The 24695-nt window shown below is 41.5% G+C and overlaps 1 protein-coding gene across 1 annotated transcript in view; it reads left to right on the top strand.

Moving 5' to 3' along the window:
* The window catches only part of SLC24A2 (solute carrier family 24 (sodium/potassium/calcium exchanger), member 2), a 266831-nt gene that overhangs the window by 197461 nt on the left and 44675 nt on the right, over positions 1–24695 (top strand). The window contains exon 5 of the mRNA XM_012665029.1: positions 15742–15792. Coding sequence (XP_012520483.1) covers positions 15742–15792 — 51 coding nt within the window. The remainder of the gene's footprint in view (positions 1–15741; positions 15793–24695) is intronic.

Genomic DNA, 24695 nt, shown 5'->3' with positions numbered 1-24695 from the left:
GCGATGGGGGATAAGCAGATGGCCTCCATGGCCTGAATTCCAGACTGTCTCAAATGCAAAAGCCTCACAAATGAGTAGCAAATATCTAATTTTTCACCATCTTCCCTGTTTTCACCAACTCTACATCATGGGTTTTCAGATATCTTTTTTAATAGCAAGCCCTTTGTTCAAAAAAATTCCGACAGGGAAGAGTAAATAACTTTCGTTAACTGTGAGAATGACTAAGACTTTGCTCATATTAGATTCTTTATCAGTGTGCCTAATTCAATAGCCTGGCTGTAGACTAGCAATAATAAACACAAAAGAAAGAAAGACCCCACTGCAAACAGAAAATATGAAAGATTAACTCAAAAGAACTATCTAAGAACTTTATGGCAAGAATAATAATCATCATCATTTCTGAAGAACATAAAAGAAGATCTAGATAAATGCTAATATATTATAAAGATGTCAGTTCTCCCCAAATTAAACTCTAAATGCAACTCAATCCTAATTGAAATCCCAAAAAGGATATTTCGTGAGACTTCATAACTTGAGTTGTAAATTTATGTAAAATAAGCAAGAAGAGCAAAGATACTTTGACAAAAAAAGAACCAAAAACATGTGCCCACCAGAGGTCAAGAGATACCACAAAGCATCTGCTGTTAGATGCTCTGGGAGGAAGGCAGAGGGACTGAATCAGAGGCAATTGGGGTCTCCTTTGTGGCCGTCTTTGAGGGGTTCACTGGAATAGGGTGTGAGCACTGCTACCCTGAATGAATCCATTAATTGCTCTTGGGGAAACACAGTGTGTGAGGCAGGACAGGGGCTTTCTGCAGCACTAGCATCACCTGTCGGGAAGAACAGGCCCTCATTCCTGAAGCAGGGCAAGCACACATTCATGCACGCAGCATCTCATCATGACAAGTGCCCTGGCGCACCCACAGAGCGAGCATGGCAGCTGGCCCAGAGTAAGCCCTCAACACAGGTAAACTCAGCTTGCCAGATCCTGAGGAAATCCACACCATTGTGTGAACCCTGAGGACAGGCCATTAGGGATGTGTTCCCGGATAAAGTGAGTTTTGAGAGCAGGTTCTCAAAGGAGATGAGGGGTGTGAGCAAGCAGAGGAACCAGCTGGCTCAGGGAGACCCAAAACTACGTGTTGTTGGCCCAGCGGAAAGGGAGGCTCCTTTCAGATGACCAGACACCTGGGTCTTTGCCCACCGAACTAACATTCTAGCAGTTTCTCCTGTTGAGGGGTGCTAGGGATGTGTGAGTGTGTGTATGTGTGCGTGTGTGTGTGTGATTTCAGCATAGGAAGCTAGGGAACCTCAGAAATGGCAAAGAAACAAAAACAAAAGAGTGGAACGTTTTGAGTACCTACTCTGTGCCATGCACCTGGTAGTGATCTCGTGTGGTTCTCTCAACAATGGCTATGGGAATTCATATGCATGTTTTACCTCTGAGGAACTGAGGTTCAGAGAGGTAGCATCATTTGCTCGTAGTCACCAGCTCCTAAGTCTGACTTCAGAGCCTGAACTTCTTCCACTCACCCAGGACTCTGATCTGTGGCTACCAGGCCATCCTCCCTACACAGAACAGAAAAAAATAAAATCCACTCTACTGGCCGTGGTTCAACAAGATGACAGTTGTATAAATCCCTGGACAGAGGAGGACAGGCTATTAATGGCTCTCGTAGAGCAAACACAGGACAAGCTAAATAGCGCCTCTCTTTAGGGAATAGTAAAGCATTACTCCATATTTGAACGTCAAAGATGGTTGAAATTGAATCTCTCTGTGTTGTATGCATTATAAATAAATATCATTTGGAGCTTAAGGGAATGTGAATGGTCTTACTGAAGTAAATGCTTTTGAGTATGCAGTTTTCTCTCTCTTTCTCCCTCCCTCTCTCTCTCACTCTTTCTCAAAAAGATTTGCTTTGAAGTAAAGGCCACAAAAGCGTGCAGCCAAAAAATTGATTTTGATGGCATTTGAGCTTAGACGTAGCATGAAGAAGGAAAAAGACGATGAAGCATCCATAAAGTTACAGCTTCAGCTTTCTTCTCTGGAACTTGTCACATGCTCAAAAGGAGGCTCCTTCAGAAGTGAGGACTCGAAGTGCCCAGAGATAAAAAGCAGCTGTCACAGACATGGTTACGTGGGGGACCAAAGGATAAGGGCAATCACTGAAGGTGAAAAAGCAATTTCATTTTGCCAAAGACTGCCCGCTCAAAATGCATATTGATGAACAAATATCATCTGTGATATGAGAACACTCAAAGATGTTTTCTCCCAAACGAAAGACATTTAAGCTAAAGTCACCACTGATTGTTTAGTAAATAGCAGGGCCTTACTTAACGGAATGAGGTTGAATGACTTGCATTCAGTAAGGCGATGGTTTCCTCTGATACTAGCGAAAGCTCTTCCCAGTTGGCTCTTCCATCTGGGACTTGCACCGTGCTCTGCACTCACCTCTGCGTGCTGATCACATTGTAAACGCAAATCCTCAAGTGGCTTCCGGGGCCCACGTCTCTCCTGACCTCACATCATCAGATCCACCAAATCTAGCCTCTTCACCTCAGCCATTGAAAAGAATTTCCCCACCCACACCAGACTGTCCTTTACAGGTTGTCTTGGGGCTCCAATGAGACTCTATTATACACATGTGCAAGCACACATGTGTTTGTAAAGAGTCAGGCATAGGTTTATATCAGTCTGGTTTGTTATTTTGTGTGTGTGTGTATGTGTTCATATATTCACTCATTCATTCATAAAACATATCCTGTTGCAAGCCGACAAGAGTGATAACCCCATTCGGAACATTTTCCTTTCCAAGCCCCCACTGTAGACAAGTCTCTGGGGGAACATTAGCCAGTGCTTGCCCTCTAGACTGGTTAACTTCCTGAAAACCAGCTTAAATGTTGTTACTGAACCTGACCTTTAAGAGATAGGCAGTTGCAGTAACCTATGCGGCTACTGCTCTCTTTGACTTCCCAGGTGGCAGCACTGAAGCCCAAAAGCCAATAGTGAATGTATAACAAGCTTTGCTTTAACTTTAAGGCCCTTAGGCCAGAACAACTATCATTGGCGGGCGTCAAATTCCGTGGTGAATTGATCTCATTTTAGAAAACTATAATGAAAATTCTGCTCTGTCATTTCTGGAGAATCTTTTTCCAGATATTCATCTTTATGCACTACACTTCCATAAATGATACAATAGGTCATGAAAAGTTTCCTTTCTGGAAAAAGTTACAAATTCTTTTCTCGACCCCATCAATGCTAGCAAGGTTTCGAACGTGAAGAGCTGATACTAGAAGCGCAAAGGTAACATCACACAGTGGGTGTATTTACATAAGCTCTCTCTCCTCTGCTTGGTGTATTCATGGTGGCCTCTTGCCATTAGATTCTTGGGAGAAATGACATAGTTAGATGCTGAGCAGACACACTGTGGAGCCAGCCACCTTGGTTTGAACCCCAGCTCTTCCACTTCCTAGCCGCGCGACCTTGAGCAAGTAATTTAACTTCTCTGCAACTCAGCTTCCTCTTTTGTAAAACAGTAAAGAAAATAATATCTGTCTCTTAGGGCTGTTAAATGTATTCAGTGGAGTTCTATGTAGCTATTTGCCAAATAAATTGTTCTTTTTCTTTTTTTTTTTCTTGCAACCATAAAATTTTTAGACAGCCGTTCAGTGCTTCAGTAATAAGTCATTGAATTATCTTTTCTATATTTTTCTTTTAAAAGAAGCCTATTTACCACATGCCATATCTTGAGGTCCTGGTATACCTATCTATAAGATAACACGAGAACTGATTTTCTATCAACTGATTTCTAGCAAAACAAAAGTTATGCTGAAACTGTATAATTATAGTTTCAGTATTTGCAAAGTTCTCCTGTCCTTTGTACAATGAGAAGGGAAATCATGTGACATGATACTTAACTAATTTACTTCCAAAAAGACCAGATTTCATCTGGGGTCCATATAGCTATTAAACAAATGAAAAAAAAATTCATCTTGGCTCCAGAGATGTTCAGCAGACTAAAAATATTTCTCATTCAAATATAATAAAAACTGGAAAAGCAATTAATTTTTTAATTCTGCTGAAACATCCTTAAACCACCATTTGAAAGCTTGTGGGTAAAAAGATAATGGGGTTCCCTACCTCCTCCAATGTCATCAGATCTCTGTTTCACTGGCAGACATCTGCTGTTTAATCTAAGGTGCATAATTGACTATTTGTGAAACAAAGCCTAATCTTCTACCCTTTCTTTGTGTCCTGGATTTTAAACCCATTTATATAGTCCCACTCATACAGTATAATACCCAAATAAGAGTAATGGTAAATGGATTTACACTTAGATCAAATTTAAAGGATTGTGTGAACCTTCTTCCTACTTTAAATTCATTCCTACAAGCTCTTCATAAGTTGGGTGATTATTTCCATTTTCTATTGGATCTAAGGATCCAAGTATTCAGTAAAATGACATCCTGGACAATACTACAGTGTAGAATATATAATTATAAGGATAATGTTTACTTTGATTTACTTCCATGTCAGTGGTATTAATTTTCTATCTTCCAGTCTTTTTTCCCTTAATTTCACACTGCTCTCAAATTCTCTTACCTTCTCATACTTCTCTCTTTTCCCTTGCTTTTTTTTCCCTTGAATGGCTGGAGTTGTCTGGTGTTGTTTCTCGTTTTATTGGTTTTCCTCTCCTCCCTTGGATACTTTCCTTGTATGCTTTTCTGATATTGTTTGATGCTTCATGCACCAGAGAGCAAAAACCCATCTGTGCTGACCCAATAGCTGGATATAATTTAGAGAATTTAGATTCTCTCTGCCTAGCTGAAACCACTAAATACAATCAGCCTGCAAGATGAGATCCAGAAGTATATGCAAGTTGTTCTCTAGCCAGCATGCAGCATCCATTCTGTGCACCAGAATTTTCCATCTCCATTTTTACGATATTGCCGCCATTTTGTCTTTTGTGCACTGAGGACTCTCCTGATGACTATTTTGCGTGATGTAAATCCTCCTACTTTACACAAGCAATGCAGGGGATTCCAAGAGTCAAGACCACATGTATTTTCCCTTCTCAACCTTCCTCCCTGTAGAGATACTGATAGTTGAACGTGTGGTGTTAGATGGAAAGAATCAGAGGCATCAGTACCAAAGGCAACATGGCTGAGGAAGACTAACAGAGATTTCATTCCACTCAGCAGCACTTGTTGAACACCTACAGAGTGCCAGGAACTCTACCAGGTGCTGGAATTAACAAAATGAGTACAATGAGTTCTTGCCCTAAAGGGTGGAAAGCAAATAGGTTAAGGTGCAGTTGATGAGCACAACGACAGAAGTGTATACTTGCAACAGGCACACAGGAGGAAAATGACTTATGTTAGGGATGGGCGCATTCCAGAATGCTGCCTGGGGGACAAAACCTGAACTGAATTGGGTTCTAAAGGATTACATAAATTAGGAAAAGTAGTAAAATTCCAACACAGAAAGACAGTATGTGCAGGATTAGCAGGGTTGTATTTTCATTTTGTATTTTGAAAAGATTACCCTGATAACAATGTGAAAGATAGGTAAATGGTGCCGGCAATAGACAGGTGGTAAGAAAGGTAGGGAAAGAAGTGTTCAAATAAGACTACTGCAATAGCCTAGGCAAGGCCTTGGACTAAGTTAAGGGTGGTGGGAATGGAGTAGAAAAGACAAAATTGAGGCTATTTAGGGGTGAAATTAGTTGGGCTTTGTGACTGGTTTGGACTGTGAGTGTGGCTTATAGATGCATCAGCATTACCTAACTGCCTACCTGCCCCCACTCCCCACCCCATGGATCTTAGTCACATGTAATGTAACCAAGCTCATGTTTCTAGGAAGAAAGTGATGAGCCTATCTGTACACACCACCTCAAAAATCCTTAAAAAAAAAAACAAAACAAAACAGGGGACGAGAATGGAATGCTTTACCACTGGGTAATAAATGTGTTTGTCACCCCCACCCCAAATTTGATGAGATTTGGTCAGAAAGTACCTTTTACTTAATTTTGTAAACATAATCTTTCAATTTGTAGAGATGCAAAAGTGTACCTAAGGTGTTAGAAGATGTCGTTAGTGAAAATGTTAGCTTCCTACCCTCCCTACCCACCCCCAAAAAATTTACTAAGAATACGTTTTAGAAACTTACTATTAGAAGAGCTCAAACAGATCATCTGAAATAATTCCAAATGTTGCATGGATGGTTTCAGATATTCTGTTTCTTGCCATTCGAACCATATTTTTTCACTGTCTTCAATATTTTTTTCTCCCTTTAAACTCAAACTGAAAAAGAAGAGACCAGAGAGAATGTTGAATATTCAGCTAGAACTCTGAATTGATGTACACGAAGGCAATAATCGTGACAACTGGAATAACTAACATTTATTGAATACTTACTATGAGCCAGACATGTGCTAAGCATAGATTAACTCACTTACTTTCCACACGAATCCTATAAGATAGGAACTTTTATTATAACCATTTTACAGATAAGGGCACTTAACCTTAGAGTAGTTAAATAATTTTTCCCCAAGAACGCAAGGGCAATAATTGATGAAGCCAGGTTCAAATCCAAGATTGTTGGATCCCAGAACCCACCCTCTTAACCACTAGACAATTGCCACTTTCTTGAACAGCCAAAGCTTAAAGATCTTTAAATTATCTCTCTTCCCGAGTTGTACATTTTGTAAATAATATCACCAGTCTCAATGTACCTAATGTCAGATTATAGAAAAGAATATGACATTCATAGACTTCCTTTGGCATAAGATTAGTCATTATTTTTGTCATTCTTTTCCTTTTACCTGTTTGTTCTTCAATATAAACTTGTGAAAAGAATGTTAGGAACAGGCTCTAATCCTGAGTGGTCACTTACTGTGACTTATTAGTCTGGACAATGCATCACTTGTTGGGCTTTGGCCCAATCATATAATGATGGTGTATGTATTAATATAACAATATAACAATATAACAAAAGCACTTCTAATGTTCCAGCATAGCACAAAGCCCCTTACGACAACATAATAGGGGAGGTACTAGTGTCAGTCCCATTGTACAGATGCTAAAACTAAGGCTTTGAATGGCTATCTTGCTACAAAGTTATACAGCTAAAAAGAGCAAAGTTGGGATTAGAACCCACGTCTATTGACTCCAAAACTTATGCTATGTTACAAGATCTCCTTGTTCTGCATTTCAGTGATAAGGTCTCCTGATACCAGATATACTCTGATTCTGTGAAGATCAGAAGAATGTTATCTATGGGAGCTTCCTGATGAATTTGAAGGAAAACCAACTGATGCATTAAAGTCATAGTGATACCATATATTTAGTGAATACTGTGTGTCACTTATGTGTTAAGTAACTGTAATTCTCACCACAATCCTATGAGACATCTATTATTGTTTCCACCTCCATACGTGTGAGAACTAAGTCTCAAAGAAGTTAGGTAACTTGCCCCAGGTCTCATGGCTAGTAAGCAGCAGACCCAGTTGTCCAGTTGGGATCTATGGGGCTCCAAAATACACATGGAGCTTTCACGCTGTACATTTTGTTTCCTTGACTTTGGGAAAAAGGAAAAAACACTTTAACAAAGTATTATACAATTAAAAGGATGTTTATAAAAGGCAGGAAATCTTTTTAACCAGTCTGTTTTGGTTTGATTCTCTTATCTAGGCTGCTCATTGTTTTTCTTTGAAAATCCTTTCCAGAAACCTGCTGATTCTTTGCCGTACTCTCCCCCTCTCCAACCCCCATCCAAAGGAAAGTAGCAGACTGGCACATCCGGGTCCCATTTTTCTTGCTTGATCATCCAGAACATGTAAAATAAGGTGAAATATGGCCTGAGTCAGCGCCTCACAGGACAGAAATCAGTAACTGCTGATATTGCTAAGCAACACCACAGAGGAGCAAGGCTGCAAATTAGGTGACAAATTTATAAGAAGTTGGAAAATCTGGGGACTCGCTTGGGCATTTCATTATGAACCATCTGGATGATCCACAGTAATGACCACACATTATTGTTCACTGTTCGAGGATGATAATTCCCACATAATTATATTGGCATCTCCCTCTGTGATCCTAACCTACCTTTCAGAACCTTCCACTGTATTTTCTATAATCCAGATATATCCCTGCAAGATAACTGCGAACAGTTACACCTAATGGGCCACTTCCATTCCTCCCCAAAATAAAATTTAAAACAAAACAAAAAAAATCACTCCCTTAGCTTGTGTGGTAGCAGAGCTGTCTGGGCAGGAATATGCACAAAGGAGGGAATTAGTCAGCAGATCATCATAACTCAGTAGCATGGGCTCCGTGATGCTCCCAGAGGAGACTGAGGCGCTGAAACTCAGTCTGATTCCAAGCCAGAGATGAGCAGACTCTGCTACCTCCCCCAGGTGAGAGATATAAGCTTGGAGGGAGACAAGGAAGTGAGCCAGAGTCCTTGACCTTCTGCAGAATAGTTCCCTGGCAAGGACCTCTTCACTTCCAACAGCCTGGCTGGTCTCATTCATTCATTCATTCAACAAATATTCATAAGAAAATTGGACTAAGCAGCCTGATTCTAAACCAAGGGTTACAAATTGACAAGCCAAATATGTTCCCGTGTTTTTTGTTTTTTTTAAATTTAGAATTAGTTGACCACATTTAAAAATCAAGTGATTTTACATAAAAATCCAGATATCTGGCTTCCATAATAATCAAATGATGTCAACATTGTACCTGCCCGCATTTCCCCATGGAGGCCACAGCTGGAGCTGAGTGGCTGCTGCCCCTTTCAGACATGTACTGTCTAGTTTTCCACAATCCCCACCACTCCCTGTTGTTTTTCTCAGCCCACTCTCTGTCTCTCCATGCCTGGCCCCTGTGGTTCATTGGCACCTTGTCAGGATACCTGCTGTGCTCCAGGCACCAGGCCACATGCTGGGGATCTTTCTGACTACTGATTTGCCCACAGATGTGACATTGGTATTTTGGGGGGCTGGTGCCACAGAATGTGACAGCACCAGGACATCAACAAGGAAGTACATGAGGAGAGTAAGGAGACAGGCATGGCAGCAGTAACAAGACCTGTGTCTGGTGTGCAGGAAACTTGAAAAGGCAGAATGAGGATTTCATGAAGTGACTAGAGTCAGAAGATGTGAAAATCAGATGGTCTCTAAGTAGTAGCTGTGTATGTATGTGTGTGCGTGTGTGTGTGTTCACAAAACCTACTTGAAACTCAGTAGCTAATGGAAAATTACTGTCTTACTCCATTTTGTGCTGCTATAGCAATACCTGAGACTGGGTAATTTATAAAGAACAGAAAGTTATTTCTCACAGTTCTGGAGGCTGGGAAGTCCAAGATCAAGGCACAGGGAGGTTCAGTGTCTGGTGAGGGCCTAGTCTCTGCTTCCCAGATGGTGCTTTGAATGCTGCATCCTCCAGAGAAGAGGAATGTTATGTCCTCACATGGCAGAAGAGCAGGAGAGAGAGAACCCACTCCTGCAAGCCATTTTCATAGCAGCATTAATCTATTCGGGAAGGCTCCCAAAAAAGCCAAACACCTCCCAGTACTCTTGCATTGGGAATTAAGTTTCCAACACATAGATCTGGGGGAACACATTCAAACCATAACAATTACCCACAAGTTCAGCCATTTACTTTTATTTGCAAAGTTCCTGCCTTGCTTCCAAAAGCCTAAGTGAGAAGTTTTAATCTAATAAAACAAAAAGAAGTACTCATTAAATAGATCTGGAAGATTCCAATGTGAAAAGAACCCCACAGGCCAAAATTGTCTCTGTTATCACTGTATGTATGACATATATGTGTACCGCATGTTGAGTACTACTGTCCCCAGGCAAACCTATACACATTTCAGAGCCTCTCAGGGAAGTTTAACACATGAACATCCATCCCCCACAGAATGTTAAGTAGAACTTCTGCAATGAGTCAGTACTTTGAAAGCTTTTTTGAGTGAGATTTAGAATTTGAAAGTTAAAATATGCCTTTCATTCTGACTTGAATAAGAAGTGAGGATTTGTTGTTTCCTCATTTAACCTCCTTTTCTTAAGGTTTATTTTTAAGTTAAAAAAAATACTTGCACTGGCATAAACATTTGATATAAAAGAATAATGACCAAAGAAAGCCTTTTCATAGAAAGCCATTAATTTTGGTAGTCTACGTATCCTTTTTTGAGGTGAAATCAAATGAAAAGCTTAATATCAGGCTGTATTAGAAGACATCTTTTAACTCAAAATTCATGGGGTTTTTTTTGATGAAAATTTTTCATGCATAAAGACAGGAGAAAAAGATAGTGGTGCTATGTTAACCCAGATATCCTGCAAGAAACTTAAAAATTATTTATATCTACAAAAATAAGTGCTATGTTTACAGGGATTAGGGTAGGAAATTACAAATACTCAAGCCTCATACTACCTGTTTACAAAACTTCAAAACACTTTTATCCTATAATAAAAATAAATTCACAGATTTTTAAAAGTTTTTTTTTAAACCTTCACCTTCAGGCTAAATTGTTAATATTGCAAAACATGTTTCTGGAAGTTAGCCAAGGCAGCCTTTGCCAGACTGAAAGTTTTTCTTTGACAGTTGTCCTTGTATTGAAGGTAAGAAGAAGTGTAGGGGGTTCTATTGACTTGCACATGTCAAGTATAGATTGATGCCCACCTACAGAGATAATTAGAGTTTGAACAGGATTTGACTACCTTGTGCTGGGCTGAGTTAGATGTTCAGGGTGGACCTTTGGCAGATGATGAAGAGAGGTATCAATGAAAGATGTTTGTACCACCCCAATGCAAAGTGTTTTATAGACATATCTCATCTGATCCTCCAAAAACCCTCCTGAGAATAAGTATTAATTGCTCTTGTTCCCATTTTACAGAAGAAGAGACTGAGGTTCAGAAAGGGCCACAGAGCTCATAAACAGTTAGAGCCGAGCTTTGAATTAGCTGTCTGCTCTGTCTCACTCAGAAGCACTCTTAACCTGGATAGTGATGTGATATCAACAGTCAAGAAGCCTCAGACATCAGCGGCAGCTTTCCTGATTTCAGCGAGTTCAGGGAAGTTCAACAAATCAAAGCATCCTGAACCTCACCATCATTTGGGAGCTGTGTATTTGAATACTTTATTTAAGAAATATGAGGAGAGCACATGATATGAGAAAAGCACAGTTTTAGGTTCTATTGGGAGGGATCTAAAGAGAAATAGGGTCTCTGCCTCCAACAGATAGACAACCTAGTCGGAGAGACAGGCTCATATGCAAATAATAGAAGGAAAAGTGTCTAAGTTTCAAGCTGGGACACTGGCAGTCAGATAAATGAAATGTCCACTTTTTACATCCGGCTCCCATGGTTGTGGTCGATGTTTTGATTCCCCATAGATCTGACAGCAGAAAAGTAGGATTGATGAAGAGGTCTTTTTTAAATAGTGACCCCGATGTTACAGAATATCTTTTCTTGTTGCACAACAAATGTCTATTTAAAAGCTCTATAAGTAGCGTTGAACTTGTTTTACCAAACCTGTAGAAAATACCAAGTTCTCGGCCGGGCGCGGTGGCTCACGCCTGTAATCCTAGCACTCTGGGGGGCTGAGGCGTGTGGATTGCTCAAGGTCAGGAGTTCAAGACCAGCCTGAGCAAGAGCGAGACCCCCGTCTCTACCAAAAAATCGAAAGAAATGATCTGGACAACTAAAAATAGAGAGAGAGAGAAAAAAATTAGCCGGGCATGGTGATGCATGCCTGTAGTCCCAGCTACTCGGGAGGCTGAGGCAGAAGGATTGCTTGAGCCCAGGAGTTTGAGGTTGCTGTGAGCTAGGCTGACGCCACGGCACTCACTCTAGCCAGGGCAACAAAAAAAAAAAAAGAAAATACCAAGTTCTTTAAATGCCTGCTTCATGTCCCGTGGATGGTCCTTCATTCTTCTTTGTGGTACTTCCCATTATTGATTGCTTAGTGTGAGTCATTATCTCATTACCCTTCACCACCACCTTATGGGTACAATTATCATCCCTCTTTACAGCTGAAGCTCAGAGAGGTGAAGCAACTTGCTCAAAGTCATGCAGCTATTAAGTGGCAGATCTTGAGTCCACATTTACACCCCTGACTGCAAAGCCCATATTCTTAACTTCCGTGCATTACTGAAAATAACTCTTTCATGGGTGTGATCCAATCCAGTATTCGTACACACTTCCTTGACAGGTGTTAGACAACTTTACCAAGAAACTACTGTTTGTATTAAGAAAGCCTTAATTTTTAGACCTTCACAAACGAGTCAAACCAATACCAAAAAAAATGCTAGCTCTTTGATTGAAAAAAGTAAATAAGTTTATCATTTTTCCCATCAGCTAACACTTAAATGTTTGTTCTCATTGATTTCTTTCCCTCTGTTTTTCATTCTAATAAAATGAACTCTGCATAGATGCTTCTACTGACTTTCTGTTTTATATGTCAGAATTTTGAGGTCTCAAATGTGAGAAGTCATTTTCCTGCTGCTCCCACCTCGGGGATTCACGGGAAAAGTGTTGAGAATGCCAAAGGCCTCAAAAGTAAAGCTGAGAAAGGCAATGTTGGAAAGAGAAATCTGTGTCCATGTACTTCTCAAGAAAAGAGAGTAGGAGCTCAAAATACTAGTTCCTATTCACAGATTCTTTGAGACTGAAGACAAGACCTTCACTTTGATTATATCAATCATGAAGTATGGACAAGAATGCAGAGGTACCTTCAAGCCAGGTAGTGAGATTTACGGCAAGAGTGGGAGGAAGTGGGCAAAGGAACAATGAAAGGTACAATCTCCCTGGAGACCCAGGATCATGGACACCTGTGGCCACAGCTGTCCAGTTGGCCTGAAAGCACACGTGGCTCCCTAGACGGGCAGCATTCACGATTGGACTACAGGCTCATGTCAAACCCCAACCACTGGGCTCTGGGATTTTTTCTGAGGCTGTGTGGCCTTGTTAGAGAAATGTTATAGAGAAGAGGCACCAGGTGGTACCCAGAATGACATTCACAGGTGACACATCACTCTCCCAATCCCACTGCCTCTCACTGAGTTAATACAGTGAACACTGCTAGATGGTGTTACCCAATAGGTTCTTGAACTCTCTTTCTTCCGCCCTCCCATCCCTCCAAAACTAATCTTGGATTAGCCCCAGTTTGAATCCTAATCCAGTTATGTTAAAGGTGCTTTGATGATTAATTATGGGGAGGGTGCTGATTGGAAGCCTTGTTCCCGTGCAGGTGAGTTTTCATTCGTGCCTCCCAGGTCCTCTCAGCCAGATTAGGTCTAGGCAGGCTGTCAACAGACAGTGGCTGACACCACTTTCCATGAGGCGTCAGGGGCTGTAGGACCCCAGCCAGGTGCATGATGAGCTCTGGCTTACGTGTGCATGTTGTGTTTGTCCTAGTAGCATGTCATTCCTCTTCCTGCACCTCCTGCGGCCCTGATTTGGAGAGGAGGACTGCCTGGCTCCTGAAGCTGCTGCTGAGTTCACCATCTCTCCAGCCCACTGTGGGCGGTGTTAGACTGTGTTCTAACAAGCCGGTTTCCTTCTCCACCCTTTTCGCTCTTTTCTTAAGTAAGCTGCAAACATGGGTCCTCTGGCTTGGGCAGATACTGTTTCCTGTCATGCCTTCCTTTCTGTGCTTTGAGTTGCCATATCACCTGTTGTTATTCAGCTTTCCCTTCTCTTTCACCATCATCAGCCTCATTTTTGGCATGTGCAGTCCAGTTCTTGTCCCTCTCATCATCCAAGAAAGCAGCTAAGAAAGGATCTAGACGTTGCCACAGTGGCAAGAATGTGTGACAGTTCCAATTCTGACTGTGTAAAAATAAAGTGATAATTAAACAACATGATTGTATTTATTTATTTATACCTGGCTCCACAAGAGATGAGGTTAAGAATAATATCATCTGCTACCGGCAGATGTTTGACAGTTGGGATTGATGCATGAAAACAGGTGTGTGCATACAAAGAGGTTTGCGTCTATTAAGGCGGATCCATACAAACGCAGTGGTGCTCTTCACTGTGTACAGTACGGTCTACATCCAACATTGCAAACACAGAGCCACCCACACTCTGTTTCCCGAGCAAATGATGGAGAATGCCAACTGCTTACTCCACTGCTTACCTAGGGAAGGACGAAAGGTCACAAATCAATTAGTTAACTGCTATGATTTATCAAGTTACTGCAAGATTACACACACACACAAACATGAATAGTATGTGGGAAGCACCATGAACACGTGTCTGATGCTTATGAAGGCATTGAGACCATTTAAGAATCCCAAACTTGCGCAATGTCAAATATATAATAGACTATTGCTCTTAAAATACCAGGAAAAATATATTCCACTGATGGTAATCTCCAAGAGTCACGAAAAAAATTTTCTTGTTATTTACACAACATTTAATTTCTTATTAATGCACCTGCATCTTTTGCAATGTATCTAACAAAATCCAGACTAGGAAGGTTTTTGCAGAAACATAAAAATGAGTTGATTTTTCTCCCCAAGACATAATTTTGTATTAAAACAACTTTAGGTAAAAATTTAGGCATACGGAAAAATATATAGGGGATGTCTAATATAAAGGTAAAATATGAGACTGCTTATTATTGGGTGTTAAGCTAGATCCTTCATCTTGCACACAAAACCCATTAATTATAAGTTGATTCATGTGCGATTCCCAGCGGCTGCCCAGGTTAATGGGCCGTGGACACATTCTGCAGAAGCACAGGAGTATCTCTTGAGTCTAATTAATTTCTTGAGGTTTATTGGCAGAATGTTGTTATGACCAGGAAAGATATTTTTAACCTGTTCACAGTGTTACTTAAAACAATCCGGAATTTTCAGATGAACAAAAATAAAAGTTTCTATTTTAAAACTAAAATAAGAAAACTCTCACCAGCTCACGTTCTGCCAGTGGTTTCCATTGCAGAGGAGTCTGCTGGGGCGGTCTGCACTCGGTGGAAGAGCTGCTGGTCTTTCCTCCTCCCCCGCTGTTTACACAGCAGCAGGTGAAGCCGTGGTCGGAGAGTAGTGGCTACTCTGTCACCTGTCTGAGCCAGGTGGTCTTCCCTGGGCACATGCCTCCCCCTTCCTCCCAGAGCACTCTGCACCTTCAACAGCTCTTCCCAGCAGGCTGCGCAGTGGCGTTCGGTGTCTTCTGTCTAAAGTACGAGTTGAGAAGTGAAAGTGAAGTTCAGAACCTGGTTTTTTCATTTTGGGTTTTCCCGGGTAGCCTTCTTTATTTATTTTCTAGGAAGCGATTCTGTTGGAGAAAAGCTATGAAATGAACTTCTGGAACTGTTGTTCCATCACAAGGAATCACAGCATCTGCAAGCTTTTGTGGGCCTGGACATCGGCCTTGTTCAGTGCCTTTCTCTTGGAGTGTCACTCTATAAAAATTATAGGATTAGGCTAGGCCTGGGGTGAAGTTATCTTTGCCAAGTATTCTGTTTCGTCGGATGTTAAAATAGCTGTGTCCTGTTCTGTAATGCAGGGCACATCCTACCCCCTGTAGAATAATATATTTTAAGTGATTTCTGAAAATGGGCTGTGAGAGCTGTCTGCCACATGGGCCATGTTTGCTCATCTCCATATAGCTAACGATTGCGGAATTTGACAGTATAACTCTGAATCTGATTAATTAAAAATGTGTAAAAACAAAGTTCTTGCATTATAGCTCGTTCCTTATCTTTGTGTCTTTTACTGTGATGTTGTAGAACTTGGATCATATGGAAAACTAAAATATTATGACACAATGACTGAAGAAGGTAAGAATGATTTTAGAATTGTATGCATTGGCTTTTTTCCTTTTTCATTTATAGTGTCTGTTGCTTGCCCATTTTTTTAAATTTTTTTCCTCTTTGCATGACTTCAGTGACATTGTGTGATTTTTTTATTGTTTTTGCATTTTTGTCTAGTTTTTGCCATTGTGTTAATTTGGAATTGGGGACGTGCAATACCATGGGTAATCATGTTATCCCATTCAAGCAATCCAAACCATCTTAATTTTGTAACACACTCAGAGAAATGGTGTCAGTAATATAAACACAAGTAAACACCCACTGTGTCAGCATTATTCCCTCCACATGCTCACAACAGCCACAGAAAAATTCATCCAACACTGTTCTAACATGTCCTTAATTTCAGAGGGGGATATACATTCTGGTGATTTTCTGCTGCAAAGGCATGAGAGATCTGAAGTAATTCCTATACCCAAACCAGCTACAGTCCTGACTCTGGTGCAAGGGGCTGTAGGCTTATGTCCTCAGCCACAAAGTCCCCATTGAATCAGACAAGAGCATTACTCTGAAAGGCCAGGACCACCATTCCCGCCATGGAATTTGTCTACATTGGGGTTCCCACTCTACGAGGTTGGGCATGTCATTTTAACCATTTTCATTGAGGAGAGACTTATTTAAAATGTATTTATTAACGAATTCCAGGCATTATCCCAGAGCACAGTCTTGTCCCAGGCAGAATCTCTTTTCTGATTTAGGTTTGCCATGGAACAGCAATTCGAAAATTTTGAATTCTTGTAAAGGGAGCTATCCTATTACCCTATCTCTTATTTCACCCCACACATACCTCCGCCTTTTGAATAAAATATAATATTTGTAAGTTACAAAAACACTTAAGGTTTTTACGTGATTTTTATACTGATACTGACAAGAAATCAAAAGAGTTACCCTTGTAGGGTAATCAGCTAATTTATCCTTCAACATGAGAGAGAAACTCCCAAATGTGTTGCATATCTTGCTTTCAGCTTCCAGTATTTCTAAGTTGCCTTAGCTTGCCAAAGACCTCCTAGTTGCTTTGCATGCACACAGTGGAGCATATAACAGCCCTGGGTAAGAGGAAACCCCGTCTCAGCCCCTCCCCACCTGGCTTCTGCACAACACCTGGGCCCTTCTCTGCACCACACCTGGGCCCTTCTCTGCACCAGCCCTGTGCAAATTAACCACTGTGGTGGTTCCTGAGGCAGGAGGCCACTAGTATTACAGGATCTCAGCCTGGGCCCTTCCGACAACTCGGGGGAATGCAGACCCTTGGCAGTCAGAGGCCAAGGGTAGAAAGCTACATGCAGGAATAAGTGTCCTACCACCCAGAGGATAGAAAGAGCAATCTGTACCTTCAAGGAAAGCTCATGTCCCCACTGCTATTTTATTCATAGCCTGGGTGGTGGGTTTGTTAGCTTGCACCTGACCTGTCACAGCCCTTCACTATGTCTCTTTTCTGCATCCTGTCCCTTGCCTTCCACCCTCCACTTCCCACTGCTGGTGCCTCTGTCTCCCTGCCACCTCAATTGTCCCCTTCCTCCCGTTCTCTCTTCTTTTCCTCCCTCTTTTCACAGCTATCCAAGCAAATGCTGTCCAAGCACCCCCTTTCTTTCCTCCCTATACCAGACAATTCGAGATCACAAGAGGCAAAATTCTACTTCCAATCTGATGATATCACTTGATAACACCCGGGCTTTTGAAGCAGGAAAACAAAGTCAAAATAATGTCTGGAATTGAGAACCACGGCCAGACTGGCAGACTGTGTTTGGGGGCCCTCATCGGTCGCCTTTGACATTCTTTAACCTTCTCTGGACTTTCCCATCCCCTCATACGTATCCCTTTGTGTCCCACTCTTAGCTGAAAATTATCCCCATCACAGCAATAGCTAATAGTAGCTAAGGCAGCATTTTAAAAGGGTGTTCTATGAAATACTATTTACATATGATGTCACTAGGAAATTTCCAGCAACCAGGAGAAAAAAAAAACAAGGAAACAAGATTGATTCCATAGGGAAATAAGTGGAGGGCTTCTGAGTTAAGGTAAATAGATTTCTTTACCACGTCACTTCATGGAGCCTTCAATATGCTATCAGGCAATGCAGCACGTAGTAAGTTGTTAGGAGGGATAGAGAATGCGGCATCTCCCGGACTTTCTTACATGGAACCCTTGTGGAAATATTGGTTAAGGTTAATCTTTCATCTGAAAGATTAAAAAGTCTTCTAAACACGTACAGATCCCTCTTAGGTACTAGGAAAAAGGACATTTGGGAACAGAGACTCCCCATCCAGACACCTCAAATCACACCCCACGCAGCTGCCTCCATGACAAGCTAGATCTGTCTTAAATCTAATCCTGGGATTCCATCTAAAAGACTCAAAGCCAGCTCAGTACCCTCAGACCCGGTGGCAGTCATGCATGACCTCTTCAAATTCTCAAGGGCCTCTCCCCTCCCACTGGAAAATAATAATAATAACTGTGATTTATGTCACTTCCATGTTGTACAATTTAAGGAAGTGCAATAAAGACTAAGATGTTTGGGGCAATAACTGTGGACTAGCTAGCCTTTGGGAAATAGCCCCCTCCATTTAAGCACTCTCACAATTTTATAATTGTGACTAGCCCTTGAACAGAGCTTTATTATGACTTCCCATGTGACAAGTCGCTATTTATAACTGTTTCCAAAGAATTCTCTGGATGTTGTGTGAGGTCAGCCACTTGCAATGAAGCCTGGGTTTTGTTTTTTCCCCTACGTGGATCAAATGGAAAGATGCATTATATACGCCACCCCGTATCCAAAGAGGAATTGAGTGATGATTTCTAAATATAGACAACTATCCTGCACATATTCAGTTCATCATTTTTAAGCACCTACTGTATGCAAGTTATTCTGCTAGGTGCTTTGGGGAAATCAGATTAAAAGATGGGCAGTTTGCCCCCTTGGAACTTGCAGACCAGGGGGAGATACAACACACAGCAATCACTGAGGCACCAGGAAGAAAGTGGTAAGTACCGTAGGTGTTCAGAGATGGTGGTAGACTAGAGCGGAGGAGAGATTGCTTTCAGTAGTGGGGTGGGGAATTGGAGCAGAAGGTAATCTTTGAACTGGACCCTAAAGAATTGGTAATTATGGGGTAAATCAGGGAAGGAAGTTGACAAGGACCAACCTACTAGGCTAAGAAAGAGATGAAAGGATGGGTGCACACCGACATTTAATGGGTGCCTCCTACCTGTTGGATGCAGTGCCGTGGGCTTTATATATCCTATATGATCTAACCCTCATAATGATCACACAAGGTAGATTTTATTGAAGATGAGAAAACCAAGGCTCAGAGAAGTATTTTATTAGATGAGGAAACTAAAAGAAGCAAAGTCATTTGCTCTGGGATTCAGAGGTGCTAAGCTGTGATGCGGGCCCTGAACTCGGGTCTGTGTCACACCAAAGTCCCACCCTGTGCAAGGTGCGTAGAGGAACGGGGCAGTTTGAATTGGATGCAGCATAGGGAGTGGGAAGAAAGGCTTGATAGAGATCACTGACTAAGAACAAGGACATCGCAGAGTGGGCGACAATGAGCTATTGAAAAAAGCATTTGCCCTACTTGAACACTTTCCCATAGAAAATTTGTTTTAATAAAAACAATATACTTACTCTCAGATACTGGACAAAATCATGATGTTTGAAAAGATCTTCCTCATCCAAAGAGCCCTTTTCCTCCCTCCCTTCCTCTCTCAGGGGCCCTAGAACCTGCCCTAGAGCAGCTCCCTGAACCACGCCCAACCTCCTCTCCCACCCCAAGCCAATCAAAATTTGATCCACTCATTCGTTTATTCTCTCATGCATTCATCGACATCCAGTATGTACCAGGCACTAGATGGAGGTCAGGGCCCATGGAGATTAAAGACAGTCCTCCTAAAGGACTGGTGACCTCGTGGGAGGCACAGGCAGAGAGATACGTGGTGAGATGGGCACACCCTAGGTGCTGGGGGAGCCCAGCAGATGGCATCTTGCTTTGCCTTGGGAAATGAGGGCAGGCAGAACCCACAAATCTTAATAATAACTGAGCACCTGCCTGCATGAGACATTTTGCTAGACCTGATAGATCAGTGAGCTTCACTCCTCCAGGGACTATATTTGCTTCTGTAACAAGACAGTTCTGGGGACACAAATAAATAACTAGGGGTGGTCTTCCAGTGACCTCACCCCCCCATACAAGGCCACCCCTTTATCTCTTTATGCAGTGATACTGTACATTCTTGGAAGAGCAATCTCCAACTTTTACTTAAAGTTAATAACCCATAGTTTATTTCTCATCTGCAGATACCCAAATTTCATACCATTCTCACTCTGGAAAATTCTCAGTAAAGTGAACTTGGCTTCCTTCCTAAAATTACTCTAAATGAAAATATCAAAAGTTGATTCCAAACACAACAAATTTGTGTGATGGAACAAATGAATTAAAAGGAAAAGAGGGCTTTCCACCAATGACAGCATATAGAACTTGTAATTTTTGCTCATTGGAGATAAACATTTCAAAAAGACATGCCAGTAGGTAGGTAGGTACACAGTCATCCTGAATAATATCTTGCAAAGAAATCATCTAGGGGGAGAGCTACCCACATCAAGTTGTCCTAAACTCATTGCCACTTCACTGAAGCTATTTCCAAAAAAATTTCACCATCATTGAAAAAGTCAATCTTTGCTCACTTGTATAAGGAAAAAGGTAGAAAAGGTTGTGATATCAAGGGCAAAAATTACATGGCATTTTTCCTTAATTAAATTAAGCCTACTGTTTCATGGCAACCAACAGCCTCTGTAGCAAGCTGAAAAACTAATAATGTCTTACATGAATCACGGGATCCTAAATTAGGTATGTGGCTCAGTTTTGAAAACCCGCATTATTTCAAAGAAACAAAAGCATCTTAAGGTCACATAGTCTAGGCCGTCATTTGCTGTTTCTTAGTTGCAGTGAAATAGTCCAGTTCTTTTTCAAAGAGAAATTGAATTTTGGAACTTCACTCAGCAGTGATTTATCCACTAAGATGTATTCACTAAAAATGTAATTTTAAAATAAGTCCTTCAGAGCCTGGATAGCTCAGTCGGTAGAGCATCAGAATTTTAAAATAAGTCCTTGATGTTATCTGTGGCCTTCAAAGGACATTTTAATCCTTATTTGACTAATTGAGATTGTGTTATATACACAGATATATCAGTCAGGATATGTAGCAGAAAATCAACATTATCAGTGTCTTAAGATGGAAGTTTATTTTTCTCTCAAGTATAAGTCCAGATGCAGGCAATACATGGAAGATCTGGCAGCTCCACAATAATTCAAGACCCACGCACCTTCCAACTTTCTGTTTTACCTCCCTAGGATATGATGTTCAACCTCAAGGACACCTCATGGTCCAAGATGGCTGCTGCTGGAGCTCCAGCCATCACATCTGTATTCCAGAAAGGAGGAAGTGGCAAAGTGATTTTCCCTAGATGTTTTGTCTTCTTTTTAAGGATCCTCCTTTGAAGACCCTCTCAGTAAAATTAGCTCAAAATCTGGTCACATGGATACACCTAGTTTCAAAAAATGTAGTTGGCTAAGCTAGGTGAATTGCTGTCCCCAATAATTTAGGTATTATGTCATTAGGAAATGAAAACAAAACAGATATTGTCAGGCAAGTTGCAGTCTCTCCACAACAGGAAAATAGCACTTTCATGTAACTGTATGTTGATGAGGAGGACTGAGAATAGAGCAAGCTATGTGAGGAAGATGGAGAGTTTGTGTTAAATTTGAGCTTCCCATGAAACATCCAAAGGGAGATGTTGAGAAAGTGGTAGGTGTGGGAGTCTGGAGCTTAGAACAAAGTCAGAAGGGGCAGCACATGTAAATTTGGGAGTCATAGAGTATAGGTGATACTTAAAGCTAGAAAACTGGATGACGATACCTGGCAATTGATTAAGCTCTGGAGACTCCACGGTTTAAAGCCTAGAAACAAGGAGAGGCCCAGGAGAGGAGCTGGGTGGGAAGGCAGCCAGGAGAGAATGGTGGCCCAGAAGCCAAGTGAAGAACATGTTCCAAAGGGAGCCAGTGAAAAGCTGAAAGCATCGTCGAATTGACCAACAGGATCAAAGAATTGTTGTAGTGGAAAGAGAAGAAAGAGTGATGGACAGAAAGTGAGATGCTTCAAATCAAGATTTTGGAAGTGATGCAGCTATTGCTAGTGAGGAGGACTGGGGACTGACCGCAGGGAGGGTGGATGAGGTGCTGGAGGAAGGGAGCTGGGAGTAAGCAGGCAGGTAAAGGCAGGAAGGAGCCAGCCGTTACAGGGCTCACCTGCGTAAAGTCACCCCAGATGGCACAGCTGACAACAGGAGCAATGGTGGAGCTAGTTTCTACAAACTTCAGGAATGAAGGGAGGGACACTAGGAAGTCAGTTGGGGCAGAGGTGGTGGAATTATTGGCTTGTGCCTCCCGAAGTGAGGCAAAATGGTCTAGAAGTAGTGAGGAGAGGGGAATGCAGTGTGGGGCATTCGGAGGCACAAGCAGCTGCCACTTTCAAGGGCTGTAGGAGAAAAGGGGCCTTCAGGAAACAACTGGGTTTGGGTTGGAACAAGAAGGCCAAGAGAGTACTCAGACAAAAGGTTAAGGATCTAGGAGATTTACTGATGGCGGGGGTTGGAGATTAAGTCAGGTCAGGGATGCTCAGAGCCATATGAGATAAGGATGAGACAAGGGTGTGGATGGTTGATGGATGACCTGGAAGCTCTGCCAAAATGAACAAGGATGGAGCATGCGGTTAGGGAACATCCTAAAGATGTTTGACAAGTTCTTACCAGAGCTTCTTTCTTGGAATTGGTCCCATGGGCAGTTTGCAGTGGTAAAATTGGGTCTGTCTTACCAGGAGAGGGGAGCTTTGGGGACCCTCTTAAGTTAGCTAGGGGTGGCGTCATGGTTGGGGATGCATATTGGCCTTCCTCAGTTCAGGGAGAGAGTTCAGCCCAGCATAGGAAGACCTTTCTACAGACATATCCAGAGACAGAATAGCTTGCCTCAAAAGGGAGTGGGTCCCCTTCTCTGGAGAAGCCAGGGAAGCCTCCATCAGGAGAGTGTTCAGATGACAGATACTTTGACGCTACTTCCAGTCCCATGCCCAAGATTCTGTCCTGTGCCTTTTACTAAGTGTAATGGCAGACACTGCTTTACAGTCTATTTAAACCCTCTGAAAACTTGACCTTGTATTTTGGTTAAGCCATCACCAAGATTGTGGTAGGTAGGTTCCTAGACCATAGCATGGAAAATAAAAAGCGTGTATATTATTTGATCCAGTCCATAGCCAAACTCTTTATTAATGTGGTTAAACATAGCACATCATACATTAGACAGTTCCTGTGGAGTAGACCTTTAAAAGAATGAAAAAAATCATATTCCTTTTTCGATACAAATCCAAACTTTTACCACAGTAGATATTTTCAATCATAAATTAATGTTAGCTATTTTTTATTATAAAAATATTACATGCACACAGAGGTAAAAAGCAAACACTACATAAGGAAAGAAAAAACAATCAGAGAGAGTTTCTCTTATACCACAGATTCCACTCATTCCCCAGAGGTAACCACTTTTATTAGTTTTTTTAACATATTCTCTTTTTTCCCCATACACTGTTCTAACCTGGCTTTTGTTATTAATTCCATCTTGTAGATCTTTCCATAACAGCACATTTAGACTTCCGTTACCCTTTTTAACAGCTGCACAGTATTTCACTGCGTAGCTGTTTCATGGTGGGATCAATCAATCCCCTGTTGATGAACATTTAGCATGTTTTCATTTTTTATTTATTTAGTTATTACAACAGTGCTACAGGAACATCCTCTTTGCCCTTATAGTAAACTCTACTGAGCAGAAGATATACACACATAAAATACATTCCTGAAAATAGAAATACCAAATCAAAAAGTATACACATTTCAGATTTTGAAAGATATTGCCAAATTACCCTCGGAAGCGATTGCATCGATTTACGCTTCCCCTAACAGTGAATGAGAGAGCCTCAAACAACACACTTAAATGTCCTTTGAAGAGAGATTCAAATTGACTTCATCACAAAGCAGATAAGCCTTTGTGATATAACTAACTACCTTCTAATTTACCTGTTTTAGAAACCTGAAATTTTACCAGAGTTGAGCTAAAGCCAGGGTGCGGTTACAATGCAAGTATTTGTCCTCTCTAAATTAAATGACGAGGCTGTTCTCCTACACAGAATATCCAATTTCTACCACAGCATGTGCCCTTCTTACCCCAAGACTGCTGATATTCCTGCAGAAAGTCTGAGAAGCACACTGCAAGCTAACTGTCTACCTTTCAATTTCCAAAGCAGGGAGCCCCAATTGTGCACAGACACCATTTCCAATACCGTGTTATGTTTCATTCATTCCAAGTTTATGGTTTAACTCATTCAGTCCAACCTTCCATAACCAGAGGATTTTTCTGGGCACTTGAACAGATGCTCTCTGAAAGGCTGGACCTTATCCAAAAGATAAATGTATTAAATTCACCAGTTATTAACGCATTACTGCTTCAGAGATGTATTCTTACAAGCATCTCCCTGGGGCTGGATCTTAGGAAGACAGCAGCCTAGTCAGCGTGCATAACCAGACTAACCAACTAGTAACTGGCATCGGCTCTGTCACAAAGACCAAACCAGCTGTGTGGGTAAAACCACAGTCTTCCTGAAAACCAGGACCAAGGAATTCTTCTAATTAGAATACATCCCACTTTTCAAACTTCATTGCATCTTATTTTCATGATCTAAACTGTCAGCAGTAAAAGCAGAAAGATTGGACTTGGCAAGTGAAGGCAGATTTTGCCACAGTGCATATGTAGAAGGTGTTAAATGGCAGCAGA

Source organism: Propithecus coquereli, unplaced genomic scaffold, assembly GCF_000956105.1.
Source record: "Propithecus coquereli isolate 6110/MARCELLA unplaced genomic scaffold, Pcoq_1.0 Scaffold95, whole genome shotgun sequence".
Lineage (NCBI taxonomy): Eukaryota > Metazoa > Chordata > Mammalia > Primates > Indriidae > Propithecus > Propithecus coquereli.
The sequence above is the reverse complement of the archived record's forward strand: the minus strand, read 5'-3'. Positions and strand labels throughout refer to the sequence as shown.